The 23,422-nt window shown below is 57.7% G+C and overlaps 8 protein-coding genes across 8 annotated transcripts; 4 read left to right on the forward strand and 4 right to left on the reverse strand.

Annotated features, from left to right (window-relative positions):
- Nucleotides 1-558: 558 nt before the first annotated feature.
- Nucleotides 559-1,278, forward strand: EV422DRAFT_502077 (uncharacterized protein; the record flags this gene model as incomplete). The annotated part of the gene is made up of 2 exons (XM_053068244.1): nucleotides 559-793; nucleotides 896-1,278. The coding sequence occupies 2 exons, from the start codon at nucleotides 559-561 to the stop codon at nucleotides 1,276-1,278; spliced, it is 618 nt and encodes a 205-aa protein (XP_052920717.1).
- Nucleotides 1,279-2,292: 1,014 nt separating this feature from the next.
- EV422DRAFT_548244 (uncharacterized protein) lies at nucleotides 2,293-3,570 on the reverse strand. The gene is made up of 3 exons (XM_053071648.1): nucleotides 3,442-3,570; nucleotides 2,692-3,381; nucleotides 2,293-2,582 (listed from the first exon to the last, which is right to left on the reverse strand). The coding sequence occupies exons 1-3, from the start codon at nucleotides 3,453-3,455 to the stop codon at nucleotides 2,543-2,545; spliced, it is 744 nt and encodes a 247-aa protein (XP_052920718.1). The 5' UTR covers nucleotides 3,456-3,570; the 3' UTR covers nucleotides 2,293-2,542.
- Nucleotides 3,571-3,869: 299 nt separating this feature from the next.
- Nucleotides 3,870-5,747, forward strand: EV422DRAFT_551839 (mitochondrial matrix Mmp37-domain-containing protein; the record flags this gene model as incomplete). Its single annotated transcript, XM_053071857.1, has 7 exons — nucleotides 3,870-4,044; nucleotides 4,075-4,275; nucleotides 4,449-4,687; nucleotides 4,795-5,032; nucleotides 5,134-5,279; nucleotides 5,348-5,525; nucleotides 5,614-5,747. The coding sequence occupies 7 exons, from the start codon at nucleotides 3,870-3,872 to the stop codon at nucleotides 5,745-5,747; spliced, it is 1,311 nt and encodes a 436-aa protein (XP_052920719.1).
- Nucleotides 5,748-6,628: 881 nt separating this feature from the next.
- On the forward strand, nucleotides 6,629-8,788 carry EV422DRAFT_572453 (uncharacterized protein; the record flags this gene model as incomplete). The annotated part of the gene is made up of 1 exon (XM_053073127.1): nucleotides 6,629-8,788. One exon carries the CDS (start codon nucleotides 6,629-6,631, stop codon nucleotides 8,786-8,788), a length of 2,160 nt encoding a protein of 719 aa, XP_052920720.1.
- Nucleotides 8,789-8,953: 165 nt separating this feature from the next.
- Nucleotides 8,954-10,856, reverse strand: EV422DRAFT_343392 (uncharacterized protein). Its single transcript, XM_053066482.1, has 5 exons — nucleotides 10,612-10,856; nucleotides 10,487-10,536; nucleotides 10,271-10,416; nucleotides 9,037-10,197; nucleotides 8,954-8,962 (listed from the first exon to the last, which is right to left on the reverse strand). Exons 1-4 carry the CDS (start codon nucleotides 10,687-10,689, stop codon nucleotides 9,194-9,196), a joined length of 1,278 nt encoding a protein of 425 aa, XP_052920721.1. The 5' UTR covers nucleotides 10,690-10,856; the 3' UTR covers nucleotides 8,954-8,962; nucleotides 9,037-9,193.
- Nucleotides 10,857-11,225: 369 nt separating this feature from the next.
- On the forward strand, nucleotides 11,226-12,665 carry EV422DRAFT_551840 (P-loop containing nucleoside triphosphate hydrolase protein; the record flags this gene model as incomplete). The annotated part of the gene is made up of 3 exons (XM_053071858.1): nucleotides 11,226-11,318; nucleotides 11,391-11,677; nucleotides 11,936-12,665. The coding sequence occupies 3 exons, from the start codon at nucleotides 11,226-11,228 to the stop codon at nucleotides 12,663-12,665; spliced, it is 1,110 nt and encodes a 369-aa protein (XP_052920722.1).
- Nucleotides 12,666-13,208: 543 nt separating this feature from the next.
- On the reverse strand, nucleotides 13,209-18,624 carry EV422DRAFT_510312 (uncharacterized protein; the record flags this gene model as incomplete). Its single annotated transcript, XM_053068918.1, has 7 exons — nucleotides 13,209-14,357; nucleotides 14,434-15,423; nucleotides 15,519-16,304; nucleotides 16,377-16,594; nucleotides 16,673-17,567; nucleotides 17,626-17,769; nucleotides 17,848-18,624. 7 exons carry the CDS (start codon nucleotides 18,622-18,624, stop codon nucleotides 13,209-13,211), a joined length of 4,959 nt encoding a protein of 1,652 aa, XP_052920723.1.
- A 560-nt stretch (nucleotides 18,625-19,184) lies between these two features.
- On the reverse strand, nucleotides 19,185-23,389 carry EV422DRAFT_562354 (Nrap protein). The gene is made up of 3 exons (XM_053071964.1): nucleotides 20,033-23,389; nucleotides 19,583-19,960; nucleotides 19,185-19,508 (listed from the first exon to the last, which is right to left on the reverse strand). Exons 1-3 carry the CDS (start codon nucleotides 23,354-23,356, stop codon nucleotides 19,344-19,346), a joined length of 3,867 nt encoding a protein of 1,288 aa, XP_052920724.1. The 5' UTR covers nucleotides 23,357-23,389; the 3' UTR covers nucleotides 19,185-19,343.
- Nucleotides 23,390-23,422: the final 33 nt, after the last annotated feature.

Consider the following 23,422-nt stretch of genomic DNA (forward strand, 5'->3'; position numbering starts at 1 on the left):
GCGATGCCACTCGAGCCGATATCTGCATTTAATCCATCCCCAGAGGTGATGGCGATGTTGCAGCGCTCGCTGGATTACAACTGGCCGGTGTTCGAGTTCGCCGAGCTTTGTAATGGCCAGCCGCTCACTACATTGAGTTACTACCTCTTCAAAAAAGCGGACTTGTTCAATATCATGAACATACCGTTTGACCTATTTCGGAATTTCATCCTAGCTATTGAATCCGGATACAAATCTGATTTACCATGTAGGTGGCTGGATTGGGACATCGAGGCTTGTTAGCAGCATCCCTTGGTTTCCCGTGTCCGTTTTGAACCCATTGGATGCAGAACTCACTCGTTCCACCTTGTCCCTCCAGATCACAACTCGACACATGCGAGCGACGTCTTACACTGCACAAATCACTTTATGTTTGCGAATGACGTCGTTTCTCATGTTGTGGGCGATTTCGACATATTATCCATATACGTTGCCGCCATTATACATGGTACGGACAAATCTCGAGTGAATATTAAGTTGCCGTTCCAACTCGGGGCCCATTTTGGCGGGTGAAAACTGATGTACATCCCAACACCCGCAGATTACGACCACCCAGGGCTGAATAACAGCTTCCTCATAAACACATACGATTCCAAAGCGATGCTCTACAACGACAGATCGGTACTAGAAAACCACCATCTAGCCTCGGCGTTCCGCGTTATGAACCTACCGGAGAACAACTTCTTGGTTAACTTGTCGAAAAACGACTACAGGAGCGTACGAGAAGCTGTCATCGACATGGTGCTTGCTACGGGTACGTGCGAAAGAATTCTGAGGGAGAGTTCACTGATGCATGTGACGTAAACCAACGGAATTGCTGACCGTGCATTTCGACGCATCTTCTTGCACCCAATAGATCTATCGCAACACTTCCCACTCATCTCGCTCTTCAGATCGAAAGTTCAAGGGAACTTCCAGCCTTTAGAACTACGCGACGACCGGCACCTCCTCTGGAAGATCCTTATCAAATGCGCCGACGTGTCCAACCCGAGCAAATCCTACGGTCTGTACGAAAAATGGGTGCGGGTCATCCTCCAAGAGTTTTTCTTGCAGGGCGATCTCGAGAAGGAGATGGGACTGCCCGTGTCGCCGTTTATGGATCGCGAGTCGTTGAACGTCCCCAGCAGTCAGAGCGGATTCATTGAGTTTGTGGTGTTCCCGTTGTTCGAGGCGTTTGATGTCTTTGCGACCATTCCGTCGATAATGAATGATTTGACCAAGAATAGGGACTTCTGGTAAGTTTCTGCGCCTCGGATGCCAATCTCGAACAGGGAAAGAGATGGCAATGAAGGAGGGCCTTTTGGCATGGATTGCTGACTTATTTCATCACATTCAAGGCAACGACTGAAAGCCCAAGGGATCACGTCCACGATGCCGCTCTCGGGTCCACTGGGGTCCACGAATAGTGTCGGCGGGCATTCCCCACCAGGGCCGTTGTCCAAAGATCACTCTCAGTCACAGTCGCAACCACCGGTGATTGCGACGGCCGTCCTTTCACCTTCCCCAGTGACCGGTAATTCTCCAGCAGTAGCGCCCAGCGTAACTACGGATGAAAGCGAAGCCCGTCCGCCCGCGGCAGCAGCAGTCTCAATGGAGCTTCAAGCACAACCCGCCCCATCGACACCAAGCCTACATGGTCAAAACCAGCCGCACCTTCAACAACAGCAGTTCCATCCCTCCCCAACACCGTCTCATCGATCTAAACACATGTCGACATCCATTTCACAAACGCATAACCAGTCGCAGGTCATCCAGCAGCTGCAGTCCATGGCACTGCAAAGAGAGCTCGCAAGTCAAAGTCACTCACATTCGCTGCCTCATTTGCAGCAGCAGCAGCATAGTCAGGCACAACATCAGCAGCAGGTCGGCTCGTCGTCTGCGAATGTTGTGCTGCCGTCACCTGACCGGGGAGATGGACCGCCGCCGCCAGAGTACTCTGCGAGACGGACGGAATGAGGTTCTTGTTGCGGAGATATCTGCGCCGACAATCATCCCGTTCCTGCTTGTGCTTTGCCGACAGACTCCTTTCCTCGCTGTAACATACCACACCTCATTCTGTCTCCTTTTCCCCTGTGCCTCCCACCTCCGACTTCTGTTCCGCACCACGCAGACCCCCTCACCCTTGGACCGCCACTCCGACTTTTATGTGGCTGCCACTCTTTAGTCAACACGAGCGGACCCGTATCTCCTTCCCCATCCCTTCCTACCTGCGCCGTATAGAGCAAACAATAACATTTCAATTGACACATTTCACCGTTCATTCCTTTCCTCACTCCCAATGGATTGACGCATAAATACAAGTATCTAAACATTAAGGCGCAACATGCGGGCTAGGAGGAGGACGATGTCCGCGGTCTTCCCCTGCGCCGCGGGGGGCCGTGACTCGGTGCTGAAGAAGTGGGTAGCAGGAATGTGGGATCGGGATCTGACCGGTGATTTTGCGGTCGATTGATGGGAGGAGAAGATGATGCGTTTGCAGCTGGAGATTGAAGAAGGCATTCTGCTACCGCGCGGGTGATGGCGGCGGAAGATTGGTTTCGGCCCTGCAAAGGGAGGCACATGAGATGTGATGACCATGCAAGGGAACGATCTGGCGGAAGTCCGCATTGTTCTCGATGCTCCCATAATTGCTCTCGATGCTCCCATACTCACCAGCGAAACAGATCCTCAGCATCATCGTCATCCGCGGCTGCCGCGCTGGAAGGACCTGCTGCTGCATCGCGCTTTGGCGAAACAGCCCTCGCCCCCGTCCCTGTCTGCGATGGCGACAGCGCTCGATTGCTCTTCGCCAGCCGTGGCACACCGGCGGCCGACGGATTTATCGGAGAACTTCCTCCGGCTGGCCCGCCGGCCCCACCACCTCTCAGCTTCACGCCTTTGTACGGCGCCAGCCTCCTGCCGACATCGCCAGCAAAGTCCCCGCCGCCCAATCCCTCTAAATCGACAAACTCCTCCTCGAAGCCAAATTGCCCATCCAGGAGATCATACCCACCCACCGACGACCTCCGTGACCGTGACCACCAAGCCCATGTAAACACATCCCGTACCCCACCGCCGCTTGTGAAAACCGCATACAGTTGTGCTAGCGGATGCGATGGCGTGCCCATGCTGGACGGAGAGCGGGCCTGCCGCCCACGTTTGCGTTGTCTCCACCGCCGTACAATCAGAAGCGCGGCTATCAGTAGGACGGCAAGAATTAGGAAATTGCGCAGGAAGTGCGTCGGAGGCGGCGGTCGTGTTCCTGGTCCTCCCGTTGTCGGTGGTGGTTGGTCGCGGACCGCCATTCCCATTCGCTTTCGGATTCCTGAGAATAAGCATCCTGCTGCCGAACTTCGTGCGCCGCTGTAAAAAGGAGCGGAATGAGCAGTGCATTCTGGCGATTCTACGCCAACACCCACTTACCAGCGTGATGCCATGTTTCGGCGGGTGTTTGTTCCGCAAAAACGGCTGTGGGAATGTTCGCTTCGGCCACGGCGGAGTCAAATGCTCCTAAGGGGCGCTAATGGGCTAATGGGAGCAATGACGCAAATGGCTTTCCGCGCGACATCGCCCCTCTCCTTCCATCCTGCAAACGACATCTTCCATCTTGCAACATTCACCAGTTCGGCACAGTGTGTTGATATAGACCGACAGGCATATTGACGCTATACGTACAGAGTCCTGCTCCATAGTACACTCGCTTTTTGGAAAGCTCTCCTCGTCTAAAAGTGTAGGCAAGTCAAAAGGTTCTGCCTTCTCCTGAGAGCCCGACCTTGACGTGCCGTGCCTGGTACGTAGTGAAAAAATCGACAACGACAGCCCTAAACAAGGAAAGGCCATATACCGCCATCATGCAGTCTATTACGTCTCCCAAGCTGGCGCTGTATGGTTGCAGGTCGTCCTTGCGATGGGCGGCATTTCGGGAACTTAGCACTCTCAAACTGGCGTCGGCATGTCAGGCAGCACAATTACCGTCTTACGCCCAGCGTCGAACAAGCATATCACCACTCCGCAACCATTTTGGGCGTGAGCTTCACGCACGGTTCAACTCATCAGGGACCTCGCCATTATCATCCATACCTTCCCACACATCACCAACGGTGGTCCTGCAACAGGACAACAAAGCAGCGCTGGTGGACGATAAACTCGCCGAGGTGCTGGCAGATTTCCACGCTCCCGTTCGGTATGCGGTTGCGTACGGGTCGGGGGTGTTTCAGCAGAAGGGGTATAAGCGGACGGATGTGGGGGCAAAGGTGCGTCTCGTTGGTGTATGGGAAGGGAAAAGACAGCGGGGATGACCATTTTGGAGGAACCCGTGGCAACTTGATGTTAAGGAATGGTCGGAAGAGTGATTGAGGATGGAGGGTCATGCACTAGGGGTGCACGGAGGACGTATGCGCGGATTGATGTCATAACGCTGGGTGATATAGCACAACACAATTCAGATGCTAATCCCCATCCTGACACCTCTCCACGTTCGCAGGACGCCCCAATGGTAGATTTCCTTTTCGGAGTAACACATCCTGAGCATTGGCACTCCCTCAACATCCGGCAAAACCGGCATCACTACTCCTCATTAGCATTCTGCGGTAGCCGGGTCGTGGCACAGGTGCAGGACAAGATCGGCGCAGGACTGTACTTCAACACGGATGTTGAGGTTGCTGGTGTGGTGCGTTGATCCGTTTGCGAGCTTTGAGGTCCGGCGCATCAAGAAGCCATTGAACTATGCGCCGCTCCCTATGAAAGTTCAACTGACCGTACACTCAAACATGACAGAGGATAAAATACGGAGTGGTATCCATCGACCGCCTCATCAAAGACCTCCTAGACTGGGAAACGCTCTATCTCGCCGGTCGGCTGCACAAACCGGTCAAGGTGCTCCGCGACGACGCACGCGTCAGCCTTGCTAATCGGCGCAACCTCCGTGCTGCGGTCCGTGCCGCATTGCTCACATTGCCGCAGGAACTGACGGAGGAGGATCTGTTTCTTACTATTGCTGGATTGTCGTTCCGAGGTATGTCACTGGGAGCCTTGGAATGAAGGTTCGGTCCGCCTTCGTGAATGCGGCACGCGAGTGGGATCTCACGCCACAACCTTTACTGTAATTTATCCTAGGCGACTTCCGCATGCGCATGGGCGGCGAGAACCCACATAAAGTGTACAACATCGTCTACAGCCAGATGGATGAGTTCCGCGCAATTTACAAGCCCATCGTCGAGGACCTACCCAACGTCAATTACACCTCCGACAACACCATTTTGGTATGTTCAATTGCAAGACCGGACTTCTCTCCTTGGCTGTCGGTACTGACCCATCCTAAACACCACAGCAAGACCCAGACCTCCGCCTACGCGCGACGGCCATCCAGAAACTGCCCAAAACACTACACGACAAGATCTACACCTACTACAAAGCGGACCACCCGCAAGACGGGACTACACTAGAAGAGCCGAAATTCTCGCAGACCGTCGCGAAGAGCGACAAGGTTGCGGCGTATGTCGAGAAGAGTAAGTCCGAAGGATCATCCATGGTGAATCAAGCTTCTACATGTCATCTCACGTCATCACCCGCTTTTTTCTCGTCCCACCCACCCAGGTCTGGCAGATATAGTCCGCCACCCTGCAATTACCCAATCACTCAAAGGCTTCCTTACCGCCGGCCTGAGGCGCGCGGTCATATATGCATGGGCGAAGTTGAAGAAGGGCATGAAGGGAAAGCGAAAGGCATAGATTAGAGAATTACCTGGTAGCATACGTAGGATTCTTGGACATTTGGACATGACCAGGGGCCTTGTGATATAGCAAGCACACCTGGGCCGCTGTGGGTGGTGAATAGAGTGGAAGGAGTTTGGACGGCCTCTGAGAACGAAAACCCTGCTTGGCGACGAGGAGGCCATGTGATGCAAACAGCCAATGGTATCGCTCGGCACACGACCCAGACCCTCTCTCGGTGTCGAGCACCTATGCTTTCGCCATGATATTGTTCGGTGCGACTCTTTGCTGGAGAAGGCCTTAGAAAGTCGCTCTCACCATACTGCTTTCCGCTCTGAGCTCGAGCCCGTGTCGACCGCCCACGCACGACTTGAGACAACAACCCAACTAATACGGCAGCAGAGTTATAGTCCCTCCAGTGTGGTGAGGGTGCCCGTACAGCACATATCGTACCGTACATATATGAGTGTGGCGGGAGGGCTGCTTCCCCTGGGGTGTTCCTTCTCCTTTCCTCCCGTGCAGAGGGTTGCGGGCGTGTGACCGTTTTGCACCTCCGTTCCAAAGGTTCCAACTTTTGCACTACGGACCGACGCAGGGCTCGCTCAACATCGGACAGCCACGGACAGCAGCAACTATATAGAATACGTAGACGCTCAGACGTTCAGCAGGCAGGCCCAGCTCCCATAGCTCACACGCACCGTCTCTCTCACGGGTCGTTCGCATTTTCTGCCCAAACATACCTTGCGCTTTTTTGCAAGTTCCCCGGAGTTGGTCCGCTGAGGGCGAAGTGGAGATCACTCAAAACGAAGAACGATAGTAAAGACGATATACCCATAAACGTCCTTTACCGCATGGTGCTTCCCACCGGGTAGCCGATAGCATAAGCTCCGTCAACCATAATGGATAGCGACTTGGAGCACAGCGAGAGTTCGACCGACGGCAAAGGGGTCGAACACCATGGCTCCGTCGACAGTGCTCCCTACAAGCAGCCGCAGCACCAGCACCAGCAACAACAGCAGCGGCAGATAGAACCCAGCCGAGCGCTGTTCACTTTTTCTTCTCCCTCGGAGCCTCAACAACAACAATACCAGAGTGGGTCGCCTTGGGGAGGAGTGGGGCCGAGCAGTGCCGGTGGCTTCCAACCATCAGCAAACGCCTTCACGACCTGGTCGCCACATGCGCAACAACTACCGCCACACGATCCCTCCGCTGGCGCACCGGTATCACTGTCAGTCGGATTCCTTCCGCCGCCTCCGCCACCATTAGAGTCCTCACATATTCTCTCCGATGCCGAGCAAAAGTCCTTTGCAGAATTTCTCAATGCATTTGAGAACGAGGCGTCTATCGAGCCGCCTCCTCCTCGCCAGCAACAGCAGGGAGATGTGGTTGTTGAACAGCAGCAACACCAACAGCAGCGGCATAAACCGGCACCGCTAGAAATTGGCTCGTCTCAGCAACATCAGCAACAGCAGATGCACTTTGCAACCGTAGCCCAGCATCCCGCGTCCGAGCAACGGCGGTCGTCACTCATTCCGAATGTAGCTGCTCTCCCCTACCTTTCCACAGATCAAACGTCGATCATCATCCCCTCCGGATCGCCGAATCGCATAAAGTCGCCGACCGTGCTCAATCCTCCCCAAATATCACATCAGCAACAACAGCAGCAACCACCAGCGAGGTATACTATGGCAATTTACCAAGAACAGCATCGTTTGCATCAGCAGCAAATGCAGGCGCGTAGTATGCACGCCGGGATGGGAGGACAGGCGCCGCAGGGACAGCAGCATGTGTACGCTCAGTTGCAGCAACAGCAGCAGCAGTCGCCACGGCCAAGCAGTGTCGTGCAATCCATGCATCAGTCCCCGGCACAGCAAAGCCAACAACACCACAACCAACAGCAGCTTATCTCACCGATGGTCGACATGCAGATCCACAGCGCCACGGCGCCAACCACGGATGCCAAGTCAGCCACCCCGTCACAACAACAGCAACCGCCACCCGGCTCGTCACAATCAGCAGGCCCATCACCAGCACCACCAACGAATTCCCGCAAACGCCGCAGCACAGCACAAATCGATACGTCCGCTTTCGTGCAGTACGCCGCCAAACGCCGGCTTTCGGTCGTCTCGCAAGTCTCGTCGAATGCCAACAGCCCGGCGTCGGCTGTCATGTCTCCCGCCACCCCGTTTTCGGCAAACACAGGGGCTGAGGGAGATGCCAGCGGTGAGGCTTCCGCGTCTGCACAATCGCAACCCGCTGTGAGGGCCAAGCAGGAGCGGAATACGGGCACACCGATGACACCCACGGCGTCCAACAGCAGCGATGCGCCCGGCAACACAGCGAACAAAAAAGGTGGTGGCGGCGGAGGAGGAGGGGGTGGCACCGGCACCGGAGGCACAGGTAGCGGCAAACAACTCCTAACCGAATCCGAAAAGCGCGCCAACCACATCGAATCCGAAAAAAAACGACGCCAAAACATCCGCGACGGGTTCGACCAGCTCGTCGAGATCGTACCTGGTCTCGGGCAGTGCCAGCGGTCTGAGAGCGTCATCCTGCAGAAATCCGTCGAGTATGTCGAGTACCTCCTCAGACAGCAGGCGGAGTTGCAGGCGAGGGTGGGGCATGCGCGCGCGATGCTGGGGATGGGTGTGCCCGGGATGCATCAGGGGGGGATGGGGCCGCCAGTGAGGATTGCGGGGGGCGCGATTGCGGTTATGAGGCCGCATGAGGTGCCGATGCAGGGGCATATCGTGCCGCAGCAGCATCAACAACAACAACAACAACATCAGCACCTTCACCACATCCAACAACAGCAACAACAACTGCCACACACACCGATAGATCCTCAGAACTGGAAACAACCCCACCACCCAACGGCCGGAGCCGCATCCTCTGCATCAACCACATCAGCTTCTCCCGCGCCATCCCCTCGTGTAGCCCAACAGCAGCAGCAACAACACCAATCACATACCAACACGCCCCCACCACCACAGCACGCTGACTCCCCTGTTCAAAGATCGCACGAGGCGGAGGGGGAGAGTGTACAAGCTACTGCATGAGATCGTAGCTTTTTCATCGCCAAGTTTTTTACCACCATGTTGGGCCCCACTTTAATCTTTCAACGGGCCGACATGTATCTGTTCCCTTGCAACGCTGATCCGGTGCTGCCCCCATATGTATATATCGTATAACTCTTTAATCTTGGGGCTCTTTTCTCTCTATCATACATATATCTGTATCATTTTTCATCTCGCAATGAGGATCTTTTCTCGCGCGGTGCGTTTGAACCCAAAACTGTTGTACATACTGATGGGGGAACTAGACATCGAGCCATGGGGTCGTGTGTCGCGAAAACACATGCAGCCCAATTGCCCTCTCGCTTTCATTACGATTCCAGCCCCAACCCCAGCCCCAAACCCAACCACCGCTCCAAAAAAATTCGGTGCAACACAGCACCCCAACCCTCAACAAATAGTCCACCGACTATAACAGCTAACTGTCCGACTCCTCCTTCCCCCCAACAGCGCACTCTCGTTCCCACTCCCACTCCCACCCTCCTCCTCCTCCACGCCCCGTAACGTATCCACGACCGCGTTGACACTTCCCTCCGGCACAACCCCCAGCCGACCCAAGGGCGTCGCAATCACCTCCTCCAGCTCCCTCTGGGACGCGACCATGCGGTCGAAGATCTCCTCCACGTCGTAGGAGGCCCATTCGCGCGGGAGGATGAGGGCGCGTTGGTGGGCGCAGAAGAGTGGGGTGGATGAGGAGGTGCCTGCGCAGTTGGTTTGGTGGCATTCGGAGAGGGGGTGGAGGGGTGGTGGTTGGGGTTGGGGTGTGTTGTGGGCGATGAGGGTGGACCAGGTTCCGCCGTAGCGGGCGTAGGCGTCGAGGGTGGAGGAGAAGAGGTTGATGCCGGTGCGGAGGGTGGGGGCTGGGATGGGGGTAGATGGGCCGAAATGCGGGTTTGAGTGCGAGGGAGATGTGGTGCGGGGATGCCAGGATGAGGATGAGGCTCCTGCGGTGCCACTAGATGGGTCGCTGTCGTCGCCGCCTGTCAGGTATGAGTTTGTACCTGCCCCGGATGGATGCTGATGAGAGGGGTGCGGGGGGTGCCCATAATGGGCTGGCATTTTCTCCTCTCGTCTGCTCGGATTTTTTGGACCAAGATAATACGACGCGGGCGGGTACGTGGGACTAGTGGGACCGCTAGCGGGATTGTTGGCAATGTTGACGTTTAGATTCATATTTAGGGATTCCGGATATTGGCGGGGCGAGCTCTCAATCGATGTGGAAATTGAACGTCGCGACGGTCCAGGGACTGCTACCGGATGGGACGACGGTCGCGGTGGTAGGGCTGAGGGAGAAGGCTCGGGTTGCAACTCGGCAGCTGGAGCCGTACAGAAGGACGGAGTCTGACGGCTACTAAGTGGAACAGGCGTTTCGCGCAGGATATTGGCTTTCAGCTCTTCGCATCAAAGGCACTGATGAGCATGACATTGAGGAGGCCGCTTCTGCCGAGACAATACAATAGTACTCACTGTCCATCAACCACGACCCAAATGTAGGAAAAGACCTTCCTAGCTCCCAGAGCCACTCCCGCAACTTGACGTCGTTGGGCACATCGGCCGGGGGACAAGTCGTTCGGAGCCAGTCTGATAATCGTGTGATCAGCTCCGACGGATCGCTTTATCGAAAGTATCTGTGAGCTTATCTTCTTATGGGCCTACGCTTGGTTGAAACGACGCCCTGCTCACCTCACTTCCGACAGTCCCTGAAAGCCGTTTCCCGACCAGCGCTCGAACGCCTAATAATAGAAGCGGCAAGCATCAAAAGGATAACTCCTGCTGCCATTCACCTCCGTCCTACGCGCATTCCATACCTCTAAAACCTTCTCATCCGCGCTCTGCACCGGTTCGACCTGGGACGGCGAGCCCGGCGGCTTCTCCTCAGCGAGCATCTGTTCGTGCACCTACGGTCGGTTCCCTCTTCTGCGGCCGGAGTCTGCGCTGCGAATATGTGCGCACTCCGAGATCGAGCGGCCTGTGTCGAGAGCCCACGAGACGATCGCAGCGAGGGGAAACCGCGTCCCCTTTTTGCAAAAGCGGCTTTCTAGATATCTCTACAGGACTCTCGGCAACGCAGCGACAGGGGGTCAAGGACGACCTCGGAGTACGCACTAGGCAGCTCAGGCAGGGTGGTTCAGCCAGTAGCATAGCAGCGAGGTAGCCTAACTCAGCACAGTGGAAGACGACGACCCAACTTCCGAGAAAACCCCCATTGCGTGCCACAACAATGAGCAACCAACGCTACCACCTCACAGCCAGGCTCATGCGAACATGCACCCGCGCCATTCTCCGCCTCGCCGAGCCGTACCAAGGTCCTCGAAAAAGGGGGATATGTGCCCTTAGCCAACTGAATGGCGCTGGTGCACGGGAGCGGACCTTTTTAGGTGTTTGCAGAGACGGACATTTAGGAACTGGAGCAAGGAGGAGAATGTTCTCGACGAGCCCTGTGGAGGAAGGGGAAAGAGTGGAGGAGGAGGGGAAGGCGCTGCGACCATCTGTGCATCGGAAATTCCTGGGCAAGGTAGCTTTTCACCTCTGTTATGTCTTGTCAAGCGGTTTTCTCTCAACACACATTTTCCCTTTTCTTCCACAGGGCCAACCCTTCGTCGACTTCAAAATCGTGAAAGTAGCAGCCGGCCAAGGCGGGGACGGCGCCATCACATTCTTTAAATCGTCACGCAACCCGATGGGTCCGCCCTCCGGCGGCAACGGAGCGCGCGGGGGTAGCGTATACATCGTGGCTTGCAAGGAGATCACGTCGCTGAATGGTGTGAAGAATCGGTATGCGGCGCCTATGGGGGGCAATGGGCAGGGGAAGCAGATGCATGGCGCTGAGGGAGCGGATGTGGAGATCATGGTGCCACTGGGGACGATGGTGCGGTTTGTGGATGCGCCGACTTCGAGGAATGAGGTGGAGGAGGAAGATTTCGACGAGGAAGAAGAGGATGCTGAGTCTGGGCGACGACGCAGTGAAGATCCAGACTCACAACCCGAAGAACGCGAAGACTACCTCAACGAAAAAGACGAGAAATGGAACCTCGTCAAACAGCACTTCCGCTTCAAAGCCGGCTACACGCCGCAAGCCGACCGCATGCAAATGCTCTACGAACGCATCCCCCACACCACCCCCTACCGCAGCAAAACCCACCCAGACCACCTCTTCGACTCCTTCAACCTCACCACCCACGGCGACCGTCACCTCGTCGCCCGCGGCGGCCGCGGCGGCCACGGCAACCCCCATTTCGTCTCCTCGGACATCCGCGGGCCCGCCATCGCCGGCCGCGGCCAGCCGGGCACAACCGTCTACCTCCAACTCGAGCTCAAAACAATCGCAGACGCAGGCCTGGTCGGTCTCCCCAACGCCGGAAAATCCACCTTCCTCGCCGCCGTCTCCAACGCGCACCCGCGAATCGCGCCGTACCCGTTCACAACCCTCAACCCGTACGTCGGGACCATCGATTTCCCCGACTTCTACACAATGACCGTCGCGGATATCCCCGGCCTGATCGAGGGCGCGCACCGCAACGTCGGGCTCGGGCACCGGTTCCTCCGGCACGTCGAGCAGAGCCGCATGCTCGTCTACGTCATCGACGTGGCAGGCCCGCACCCGTGGCGCGATCTCGAGATCCTGAAAACAGAGCTGGAGACGTACCAGCCAGGGCTGACGGGCAAACCGAGCCTGGTTATTGCGAATAAGGCGGATCTGGGACGCGTGGCGAGGGAGAATGTCGCGAGGTTGAGGGAACAGACCGACGCGCCGATTGTGCCGGTTTCCGCGATGGAGCGGAAGAACATTACGAGGGCGACGGCGTTGATGAGGGAGATGGTGGAGAAGATTAGGAAGAGCGAGGGCGGGGGTGAGGCGTAAGCTCCTTTGTAACATAATATCCCGAAATGTAGAGATAGCTCCCCACAAGATGAAAATGTTTGCAACCCATCTACCACACCAACCAATGCACACAAACAGAGTCAAACCCTCCGGTCGAAAAACGCCATCCATTATTTACATTTTTCGTCCTTTATTCCAAAAACGTGGAAACATGTACATACACACCATTCTCTACCCCCAACAAGTCCCATAAGTCCAGTCCCTCCAATCCGATCTTTCCCCTCCCCCCTGAGTCGTACCCGTAACCGTAACGTAAAGCCCAACAAACCCTCCAGGGGCGTGTCGTTTATGTCCACGCACGAAAACGAAACTCGCCCTCCCATTCCAAAAAACAAAACAAAACAAAGAAAAAGGTTCAAAACAGCGAGGTTCCCACAGGATGTTGACTTCTCCCTTCGCAGCGAGTCGGCAATATGGGACGGGGGTGCTGGTCAGCGGGGTATATATGTTGCATGGTTCGAAGACGGCGAGCGGGAAGTCGGGAGATGACGAACGGAAGTCAGTGATTTTTTCCCCCACTTTTCACGGCGTGTCCTCGGACCGGGATGATTCCGTCGGGATGCTCGAGTCCCCACCCGCAGGTGACACCCGCTCGCCAGTCCCGTCCTCGGCGTCTCCCACACCGGCATGTCCCACACCCAGCGACACCCTCGACGGATCGGGGGTCGGCATCGTCGGCGGTAACGGTGTACCCAGCCCGACACCCGGAGGTCCACCGCCCAAAGCGCTGCCCAAACTCCCTCTCCGTTTCTTCGTGAACGAGTGCGACGGTGGCGCGGCGGTCGGTGGGGTAGCGACGAGGGTGTGTGTGTCGCCGCCAACGGTCGGGTCGGTGGGTGCTGGTATGGCCGAACCGGCGGGGGCAGCAGCGGCATTGGACCCGTCATCGCCCGCGGCTTCCGAGATCATATCCAGACTCACGCTTCCCGCGCGGCGTCGAAACGGGAGTGTTGCAGGTGTCGCGTTCGTTGGTGATGTCCCAGTGGAGACCCCCCCGTCATCGCCCGCCCCGACAGGCGCGTCTTTCAGGGGTACCAGCACCCTGTGCGTCTGCTGCTGCACCGGCGTCGCATGCGTTACGGGAACAGGTGGTGGGAGATGCGAGACGGTGGTCTTCTCCACGGGGTCGAAATTCGGTTGATGGTTGGGTCCGGCGCCCGTGAGGCCCAGGATGGCGTTTGTGAAGGACCACCGGCGGCGGGAGGCTGTACCTGCGGATGTCGGGGTCGGGGGTGCGCTGGATGTTGGGGTTGGTGCGTGGGTTGTTGTGGTGGTGATGTGTGCTGGCGTGGCGGGGTGGAGGTGATGGGCGGATTGCGTTGCGTGTTGTTGTGATTGCTGAGATGCGGTATCCTCACCATCCCCCTCGGGTGAAATAACCGACACAGGGCCAACCACGCCCGCCTCACTCTTGACACCAGCACCAGTGCCAGCATCCCCAACACTCGGATCCGAATTGCCCACCGCCGCCGACAAGCCCCAACTCCCCGCGGACGCCGAAGCAGCCGCAACAGCAGCAGCAGCCGCCATCTCCCTGTTCTGCCGCTCGACGATAGCGTCATGGAGCAACTGCGCGTAGGTGCTGTATTTGTCGTATTCGCGCATGAGCCAGCGCTGTTTGCGCATCCAGTTCGCGAGGGCTTTTTGGCGGTGGGGCGGGTGTGTCACATACTAAAGAGCACAACAATCAAACTGAGGTCAGAGGACAAGACCCTACAAAACACCGGATTTATGAGGGGCTACTCACCAACCGCTCCATTCCCGCCCTATACGCCGAATGCACCTCAATCTCCGCATAGACCATATCCCTCTGCCGTTTCCACACCGCAAACTGCTCCTCCTCGCCCAACACACTCATCACGCGCCCACTCGGCACGGGGGCATTCCACTCCTCGATCTTCATCTTTCTCACACGTTTGGCTTCTTCCTTCGCGGCGCGCGCGTCTCGGGGGATAGGCATGCTGTTGCTGTGCTGCATCACGTGGGCTGAGCTTAGGGGGGGTTTGCCGTGCGCGTGGTAGCCGCCGTGGTAGCCGCCGTGCGGGAGGGTGTTGCTGGTGTACCCCCCACTCAAAGAGGAGAGGTGGGAGCCGAGCGCGGGCATGGTGGCGCTTGACCGGCCGCTTTCGGTGCTGTTGGCGCTGACGAAGCTGCGCATGGAGGCCGCGTACCGTGTGCCTGTCCCTGTGGTTGTCGTTGTCGTTGTCGCGCTGCTGGATGCAGGCGCGGCCGGGGAATCAGGCGACCCGACGACCGCGACGCCCGTTTCGTCCGACAGCGCCGCCGAAACCACCGACTCGCCGCCCGTCGCCACGGGACTGCTGTTGTCATCCAAACTCTGACCCCTAGAGGAAGTCGTCGCCACATCGTCGGCCCCCGGGAGGGTATCCAACGCCTTCCGTTCCAGCTCCCTATCCTTCTCCGCGTCCCTCCGTAACACCCGCTCAGCCTCCAACGGTCCCCACCCGTACTCCGCATTCCCGCCACTGCCCGCCAACGGTTCCTTCGATTTCCTCGCGGCCCAGATGTTGATGGTATGCACCCACTCGCGGACAATGTCGGCGCTGGGCGCGTGGTAGAGGTAGATCTGCCCGTCGGAGAGGCGGAGGGTGAAGACGTGGGGGCGGAGGGGGGAGTAGCCGGGTGGTGGGAGGGGGGTGGCGAGGGAGTGGAGGAGGTTGAAGGGTTGGGTTGTGGAGGGGGACGAGGGGGAGTGGGCTGCGGGGGTTGCTCGGACCTGGGCATCAACAAACAAGTGAACAATCAGTAAACGGACGAGATAAACCACAGCTAATACATCTTTTCGAATTCGCGATTCCGCTCAACACTCACGCTATGCCTCGGCACCTCACTAGTAGCCCTCATCCGCTCCGTGCCCACACTCAACCTCGGATACGTCCCCCCCCATCCCAAACTATCCGCCGTCGCCACGCTCACCATCGGCACCCCTCCCTCAAGCGCATCACTGCTCCCCGACGCCCCCCACTCACTCGCACTGAACCCCGCATTCCCCTCGCGCTCCAGCTTCTGCATCACCATCTCCAACGTGCCCGCGTGAACTTCCAACCGAAGCGCGCAGAGGAATTTTATCCATTGCCGGTTTTTGGCTTTCACGTCGTTGGCTTCGTTGCGGTGTTTGCGGATGAGGATGCCTTCGCAGCGCACGGTTGGGTCGGGTCCTCCACCTAGGGCGGTATCGCTCGCGCTGCCGGGGGAGGAGGAGGTGGCGTGGTCGTCGGCGCTCACCCATCTTCCGTCTTGGAGGAAATGTCCCCCCGTGGCGAGGTGTAATTGGGAGTCGAGGCTGAGCCCGCCGGCGGTGGGGTCGGGTCCAAACACGGTTCTTGAGTCTGATTTTCGGCGGAATGTGAAGGGTGAGTTACCACCACCCCCGAGGCCGCTGGTCATTGTGCGGCGTTTGTCGGAGATGGAGAACATGGTGCCTGTGGAGATTGTGGATGCGAGGGAGAGGGACGAGGCGTCGCGGTGCAGGCGGGGCATGGAGGGGGATTTGTTGAACAGGCCATGGCCCGTGTCGTCCGCGCGGGTGAGTTCGATGGAGGGCTTGGTTGCTTGGCGTTGCGGTAGCGGGGTTTTGGCTATCCGGTCAAACGTCCGCTGCATGAACCCACGATACACATCAGCCACCCTTCTCAAAGAAAGAAACACCCATCGAAATCCCCTACCAACCTTCAAAACCGGCTCGATCACCTTGATCCAAGCCTTCTTGACCACCTTCCCCTCCTCACTGCCAAAAAGGTCCATCCCTTCCCCGTTCTGAACGAGAGTCTCAATGATGAGAGGCACCCATTTAGCTTTCGTCATTCTGTTCCCGCGCCCTCCGGCGTTGGCGACGTGCAGGTCCGTGTTGAGTAGCATCATGCAGTTCGCGTACGTTTCGACAATCACTGTAAATCAGAATTCGGGTCAACGCAAGTCGGATGTCATTTCACACGGGCGATCCGCATCTCAACGGGCCACCATACCAGGATCTAAATAAATCTGCTGCCGGTCCGGGTTACACTCCCACCACCGCCTCGCAAACCCCGTCAAGATCCTCAACAGCACCTGCGAGTCCCCCGCCATCAACACTTTCTCCGCCACAGCCCGTATCCCCTCATCCACCTCCACGCCCCCAAAGCCAAAGCCTTTCATGAACTCCCCCAACACCTTCTCACTCCTCACGCCAGCCTTTCCAATCACCTCGGCCACTTTATCCACAGGTATCTCCCAAAAGTCATCGTCGAACAATAACCGTCCGACTTCCGCCGGGTCCATCGTCTTCCAATCCCTCGGTGGTGGTAATTCGGCCGTGTCGGGTGTCTCGGGGTCGGGGGAATGATGCCGCCGCGTGTCGGGGTTGAGGGGGGAGGAGGAGACGGGGCTGGTGGGTGTGCTTGTTGATTCGGCGGATTTTTGCGGGTCGGTGAGGACCCAGGGGCTTGCAGAGGGGCCGGCGTAGGAGACGGGGCGGGGGGCGCGGCGGGAGGGGTCGAGGTTGCGTATTGTGGGGGAGGGTGGGGAGCCGTTTAGGGGGATGTAGAGGGATGGGCGGGTTGTTGAGGGTGTGGTTGTGGCGAGGTGGCCGGCGGATCCTGGGCGGGCGGCGCTGTCTGTTCGCGGGCCGTGGTCGTTCGTTGCCGGACTGGAGGAGGCTACGTGCGAGCTGCTTCGTTTGCGGAAATCGTGCCCGGTTGTCGTGGCTGATGGGTCCGCATGGCTATTGCTGTTGTCGTTCTGTTCTCCATGGGGCTGCCCTTGGGACGACAACGTTATCGAAGGCGGCTGAGATGTGCTAGACATATGCCGCGGCGGCACCTCAGTCGACGCATCGCGCGGGTGCGTATCGGCCGTTCCAAAAATGCGAGTAATGTTCTCCGACTATTCAAATCAAAAGGAATGTCAGTACACATCAAATAAAGCGAAAACAATTACGTACAGTCAAATTGCTGTGCATGCTGATCTCCTTCGGCCCAGTTTCGCTGTGTTCGCCTGCTACCGCCGAATGCGAACTGGCCACGTTTTTGAAGTCGGCGGTTGATCTGGTCGAGCGTAATTTCGCAATATTTCCGCTGACCGATCTCTGAAAACGAACAAAAGCAACAGCAGAGTGAGTTCCTATTTGAGCCCATCGCCATTCAAAGTTCAAGTCGATGCGTACCTTGAACCCCGACCAAAATTTTGGCTTCCCGCCCTGCCCCGCATCTCCTTTCTGCGCGTCACCTTGCTGTCCACCTATCCCCAACAGCACCGAATTCCTGTGCGAAGCCGTGTCTGACCCCAGTCCAAAAGGCAATGGCGGCTTCTCCTCACCACCCCGCAGCGCATTTTCATCCAGACCAGGCTCAACGCTATCCCCCGCGCGTCCTTCAACCGTTGACGCGTCAACATCCCCCCTCGCCCCGTCATCAGCAAGCGTCTTGACAAACGAACTCTTCTCAAACTCAAACTCCGGCAGATGCACCGACGTCGGGCTATCCAACCCCGCCCCACTCCCACTCGCACCCTCGCTCCGTCTCGGCATCGTGATCGATCTCGGTGGGGAGGACACCCTCATCGCACCTTCGTCCACCGCAGAGTCCGCACTGTTGCGTATACTCCCTGCACTCCCCACATTCCCCGACCCACTCAGACTCCCACTCCGCGACGCAGCCCCCGCCCACAACGCAGCGGGGGCCTCGGCCGCACCCGTCGGACGCGTCAAGCTCAACGACAACCCAAACGTCTGCGACGACACCCTTGGCGAACTCGTATTCGTATTCACGTTCCCCTCCGTCTCCATTTCCTGTTCCACCTTCGCCCCAGAGTCCGACCGGGGCGGTTCGGGGAGGGGTTTATCCACATTGGGCAGTGAACTCGCACTCATAGCCCGTGATGCGCTGCCGGTGGGTGGGAGGGAGGATGCGGATGCTGTGCGTGAGCGGGACGGTGGGGTCATGCGTGGGGGGATGATGACGGGCGGGGTTGGGGGGAGGGGCGGGGATAGTTTTGCGAGTGGTTCGGAGTGGGAGGTGGGTGCGCTGGATTGGCGGGGATGGGATGATGGTGATTGGGATGGGGATGTGGCCGGCTTCCCTGGGATGTTGCCGCTGCTTCCATTATGGCTTCCACCACCACCCCCGCCGTTGTTGTTGTTGTTGTTGTTGGGATTTCCACCCCCACCACCGCTGCTCTTCCTTCGGCCTCTTGCGTGGTTGGTGTGGCCGCGTCCCATCCTGCCCGAGTGCCCGGCTGTATGCTGTTAGCTGTAGTTCCCTCCAACTGTGCAACGCAAGTGTGCTGTGCCTGCGTAGGTATGCTGCGACGACGGATGGCGAGTATGTACTGTAACTGTATTGTATGTAGTGGTGCGTCTCAGTGAGTTCCGCAAGACGCTTCTGCTGAGAGCGACTGGAGAACACGCCCCCGCTCTCCGGCACGCGCTTCTTACTCTCCCTGCACGAGGGAGGGGAGGAACAGCAGACAAAGGGACGGCAACCCACGTCTTCTAAACGCCTCTTCCCATTCTGCATCCATCTCATTGCAAAATGCTATCTACGTCCCCTACGCCACACAGAAGCCCTATTCCCAAAGCCACCTATATATAATAAGTTATCATACGTCCTAAACACGCCCCCGCCGCCGGGACCAGGACCCCAACTTTTTTTCGAAATCCCCTCATATCTCACACCGCACATCAACACCCAACACCAACCCCTCCCCCAACCGCTGCATCTCCGCAACCATCGCCCGGAGGTTGGGCCGCACCATCAGCTCCTTCTTCCCTCCTTTCCTTTCCCGCTCCTTCTCCACCATCGTCCCCTTCTTCTTCTTCCGCGCGGGCTGGGTGAGAAACCATGACGATGAGTGTGACGAACGAACAAAGGCAGATGTGTGTGATGGGGGGGGATACATACCTCATCCACGTCCTCATCGTCCTCATCTCCGCATCTAACGACATTCCACGCATTCTCCACCCTCCACCTGGCGGCCGCCCCGTCCTTGACAGCAGGCCTGACCACAACGCCCACCACACAGCCTCCAAACTCATCCACAAACAGGATCCCCGCCTCGCCCAGCATCCTCCTCAGCTCCGCCACATAGCTCCGCACTGTATCCACCGTCGCCACCACCGCCCGCGTCCTGTCAGCCACGGGGACGAGGTTCTTGTACTTGGGTAGTGTGGCGGTGAGGAGGGAGGCGTTGTAGTGGATGTGTTCGCGGTAGCGCGGGTTGTGCGCGGGGGAGAGGGGGACGAGGATGTCGAAGTGGGTTGGGGTTGGTGTGAAGAGTTTCTAAAAGAAACAACATCACAAGAATATTAGTATGAGATCAGGCGGAACGAATACGCAGCCCCACATACGAACCATAACCGTCCTATCAACCCCCCTACTTCCACCCACTTTTCCGCCAAGCAAGCTTTCCACGATCCCCAGACACGCCCTCGCCAGGTCCCCAATCCGCTCCGCCACAGCCACGCCCGGACTCCCCTCCTTCCACCACGTTCCCTGTATATCCCGTGCATGGGCTACACACATCACCGCCGCGTTGTTTTTCGCGGCCGGGTCCGCGCGGGTTCTCGTGAACGCCGAGTGAATTTCACGGCGGATCGTGAGCGAGACGGCTTCCGGGTCGAGGGAGGCGACTAAGGGTGTCGATCGGAAATCCCAGTGTGCGAGGACGTGGAGGACGCGGAGGAACGCTGTTGATGGTGATGCCGGAACCTCAGCCCCATCGGCCAGAAGCGCGGCGACAACCACGCTTTCCACCCATTCATCGCTGACGTGCGGGGACAGCATGTGAGCGCCCAACCACCGCTTTGTGAGACGGATGGCGTGCGGGAGGAATGTATGCGTCGTGCAGAGGGTCGCGATGTGGTGCGCGTGGTACGGTGTGTTGATATACGTCTTCGTGTGGTATGCCAGGGCTGCTGTGTATGATTCCTGCGTCCATTTTGTTGATACCGTATTGTCGGAGGTGTCGAGACCCAGTGGTACGTTGTTGGTTTTCGGTTTCCGCTGCGCTTCGATGATCTTCTCAAGCAGATGCCTCTCCCGCTCGACATGGATCGTGCATCTGAACGTATACCCCTCGACAGTCGTGACCTCCAAACCCCCGCTCTCCCCCACATGCCCTCCCTTGCCCGTTTCGACAACCGCCCTCGTCCCCGGGTGCTGTTTACACATCTCCTCCGCAATACGCAGGTAGAATGCGCGTTTGCTCAATTGTATAGCGTCCAGGTCGTCCGGCCACCTTCCACTCGACTCAAACGAGATGATACACTCTAACGGCGCATGGAACGGTCTATACGCCTCCAACGCCGCCGCTCCAGAGTCCGCGGGTAAAGGCTGCGGTACAAAAACAGCGGTATGTCTCAACCCGGGGGCGATGGGTGTGACTTGTGTGATACTCAACGGCAAACCGTCTAGACGACGGAGGGTTTTGGCGAAGGTGGTGAATGCGTCCAGGGCGGTTTGAAATGTGTTTGTCTGAAGGCTTATGCCGGGGGCGGTGAGGAAGGTGTTGAATTGGCCAGCCCAGTAGAGGATTTTGGTGGCGGGGAGTGTTATGTGGCGGTGCAGGAGGTATGTGACCATTTTTCCCACAATCAGAGCACGTTCATCCAAAGTGTTGGGGCAGTCGAATAAAACGGATTCGAGGATTTCGCCGTTTTTGAAGCGGCGGAGCTCCGATTTGGGACCCCACAGATTCCTAAACTTCTCCGCAGCCGCAGCATCATCCGGCGACGGGCCATGCTCCACAAACCGGATCGCATGTTCCGCGTCCAGATTCAGACCCACATACACCGCCGCGTTCGCCTCCCCGTACGTCACCGGTAGATTGTCGATGGACCACGCGGGCAGGGCGTCGATCCAGGTTGATACGAGGGTGGCACGGTTGGTGAGTGCTTCTTTGAGGGTGCGGCCAACGACGCGGAGGAGGTAGAGGTGGAGGGATGGGTGGTCTAGTCTTGCGGGGGTGGTGTAGACTGGCGGGGAGTGGGCCGGTGGGATCGTGACCCGGGCGACGTTGTCGTAGCGCAGGTGGGGTGTATCCACTTTCTTTAGGAAGAGGGCGTCGAAGTGGTCGGTGCCCGTGGGGTCGGTGAGCATCGCCATTGATTTTTTAGCCTCGTGTTGGAGTTCAGCCAGGTCGGCTGAGGACATGGATGCGGCCATGTTGATTGTGCCGGAGGGGTCGACGATCACAACGTCGTAGGCGGCTTTAAACGCGGGGGCGGAGAAATCGGCGTCGGAACCCAGCGGTTTGCCATCGGGGGTCATGAAGACGGGCTCGGCTAAAAAGTCGTGGGTTGCGATGTACGCGATGGTTACCTTGAACAGCTGGTAGGAGCTGAAATTGTTTCCCAGAAGCCGGTTCCCATTCTTGTCGTTCGTGCGGAGGAGGTATCCCATGATCATGGAGAAGAGGAAACCGTTGAACCCCGCTTTCGAGGTGTTGCCGCTGAACCCGCGTTGGGCGAGCCAGACTTTTGCGAGGATGGAGGCTTCGCGGAACCCAGCGCAGGTGGTTGTGTGGTGATGCAGGAGGTTCATGTGGGCTACCAGTGGAGTGTCTTTTAGGAGGGCGGCGTTGTAGTGCGGGGTGGGTGTGTTTGCGGATTCGGGGAGGTCGCCTCCTCCGGCTAGGAAATTGGCACGCACGCTGTTGCGGCCTGGGGCGAGTCTGCGGGGCGGGAACACGTTTTGCGGGATGACGGGGAACACGCGGATGGAGAATGCGAATTTGGATTTAAAGTCGTATTCGCTGTTCTTTCCCGTTGACGTCAGGACGAGAACCGGTCGCCGCCTGTCGCCCTGGAACGCCTGGAACTCCATCTCGACCGCCAAATCCTTCGGTCCAGCGTGCTTCTTCACCTCCGCGGCGAGCATTGCGAGGTAGTACGCCCGTTTGTAAAAGTAGCGGTAGTTGACATTATCCTTGTCCTGAAACAGCGACTCTGGCATCTGCACAGCAACGTCCACATTCGTTCCCGAGGGGGTCTTTGCCACCGTCTTCAACAAGTAACTGCCCACCACAAACACCTTTGTCGGTTTCTTGAACCCCAGTTTGTATTGCGCGTCGGCAGGTGGTGACGGATCCGGGAACGGCACCACCACGCCCTCCTTTTCCAAATCCTTCGTCGCCTGCGCTACGCTCTTTTCCGCCACCTCTGCGTTCATGCGGTCAAATACATCCTTCAGCCTCCTCAGCGCGCGTTCCAGACCCGCAGCGCTGCTGCTTTTGAGGAAATCGACGCGGACTTCTTTGAGAAGTTCTTCGATCTGCAGTTTGAAGAGGTTGGATTGGAAGAGGTCGCTGGTTTCCTTCAGTTGTTGGATTTCGGTGGAGGTGGGTGCTGCGTAGAGTTTGTTGGTGTTTTGTTTCGTGGGTTTTGTTGGGAATGGCTTTCCTCCCTTTCCCTCCTCGTCGTCTACGTCTGCACCTCCGTCCTCTTCTCCGTTGTCCTCATCGTCCTCCTCCTCCTCGTCGTCACTGCCACCCTCTATGAGGTCCTCTACCATATCTTCCATTTCCAGTGTCTCCGCGTCCACTTTGTCCTCCTCGTCGTCGTCGTCGTCTTCGTCGTCGTCTGAGGGGTCAATGTAAGGGTCGACAAAGGTCTCAGCTTGAGCCTCTGCCTCAGCCTTTGCATTCGAAGTGGACTTTTTTCTCTTTACAGCGACCATGATGTGTTCTCTTCCACTTTTCGCAGTGCTGTGGCAAAAGGGGGCCCGAAGGTCGAAGAGAGGGAG

This window comes from Fimicolochytrium jonesii (assembly GCF_025526975.1).
Source record: "Fimicolochytrium jonesii strain JEL569 chromosome Unknown EV422scaffold_46, whole genome shotgun sequence".
Lineage (NCBI taxonomy): Eukaryota > Fungi > Chytridiomycota > Chytridiomycetes > Spizellomycetales > Powellomycetaceae > Fimicolochytrium > Fimicolochytrium jonesii.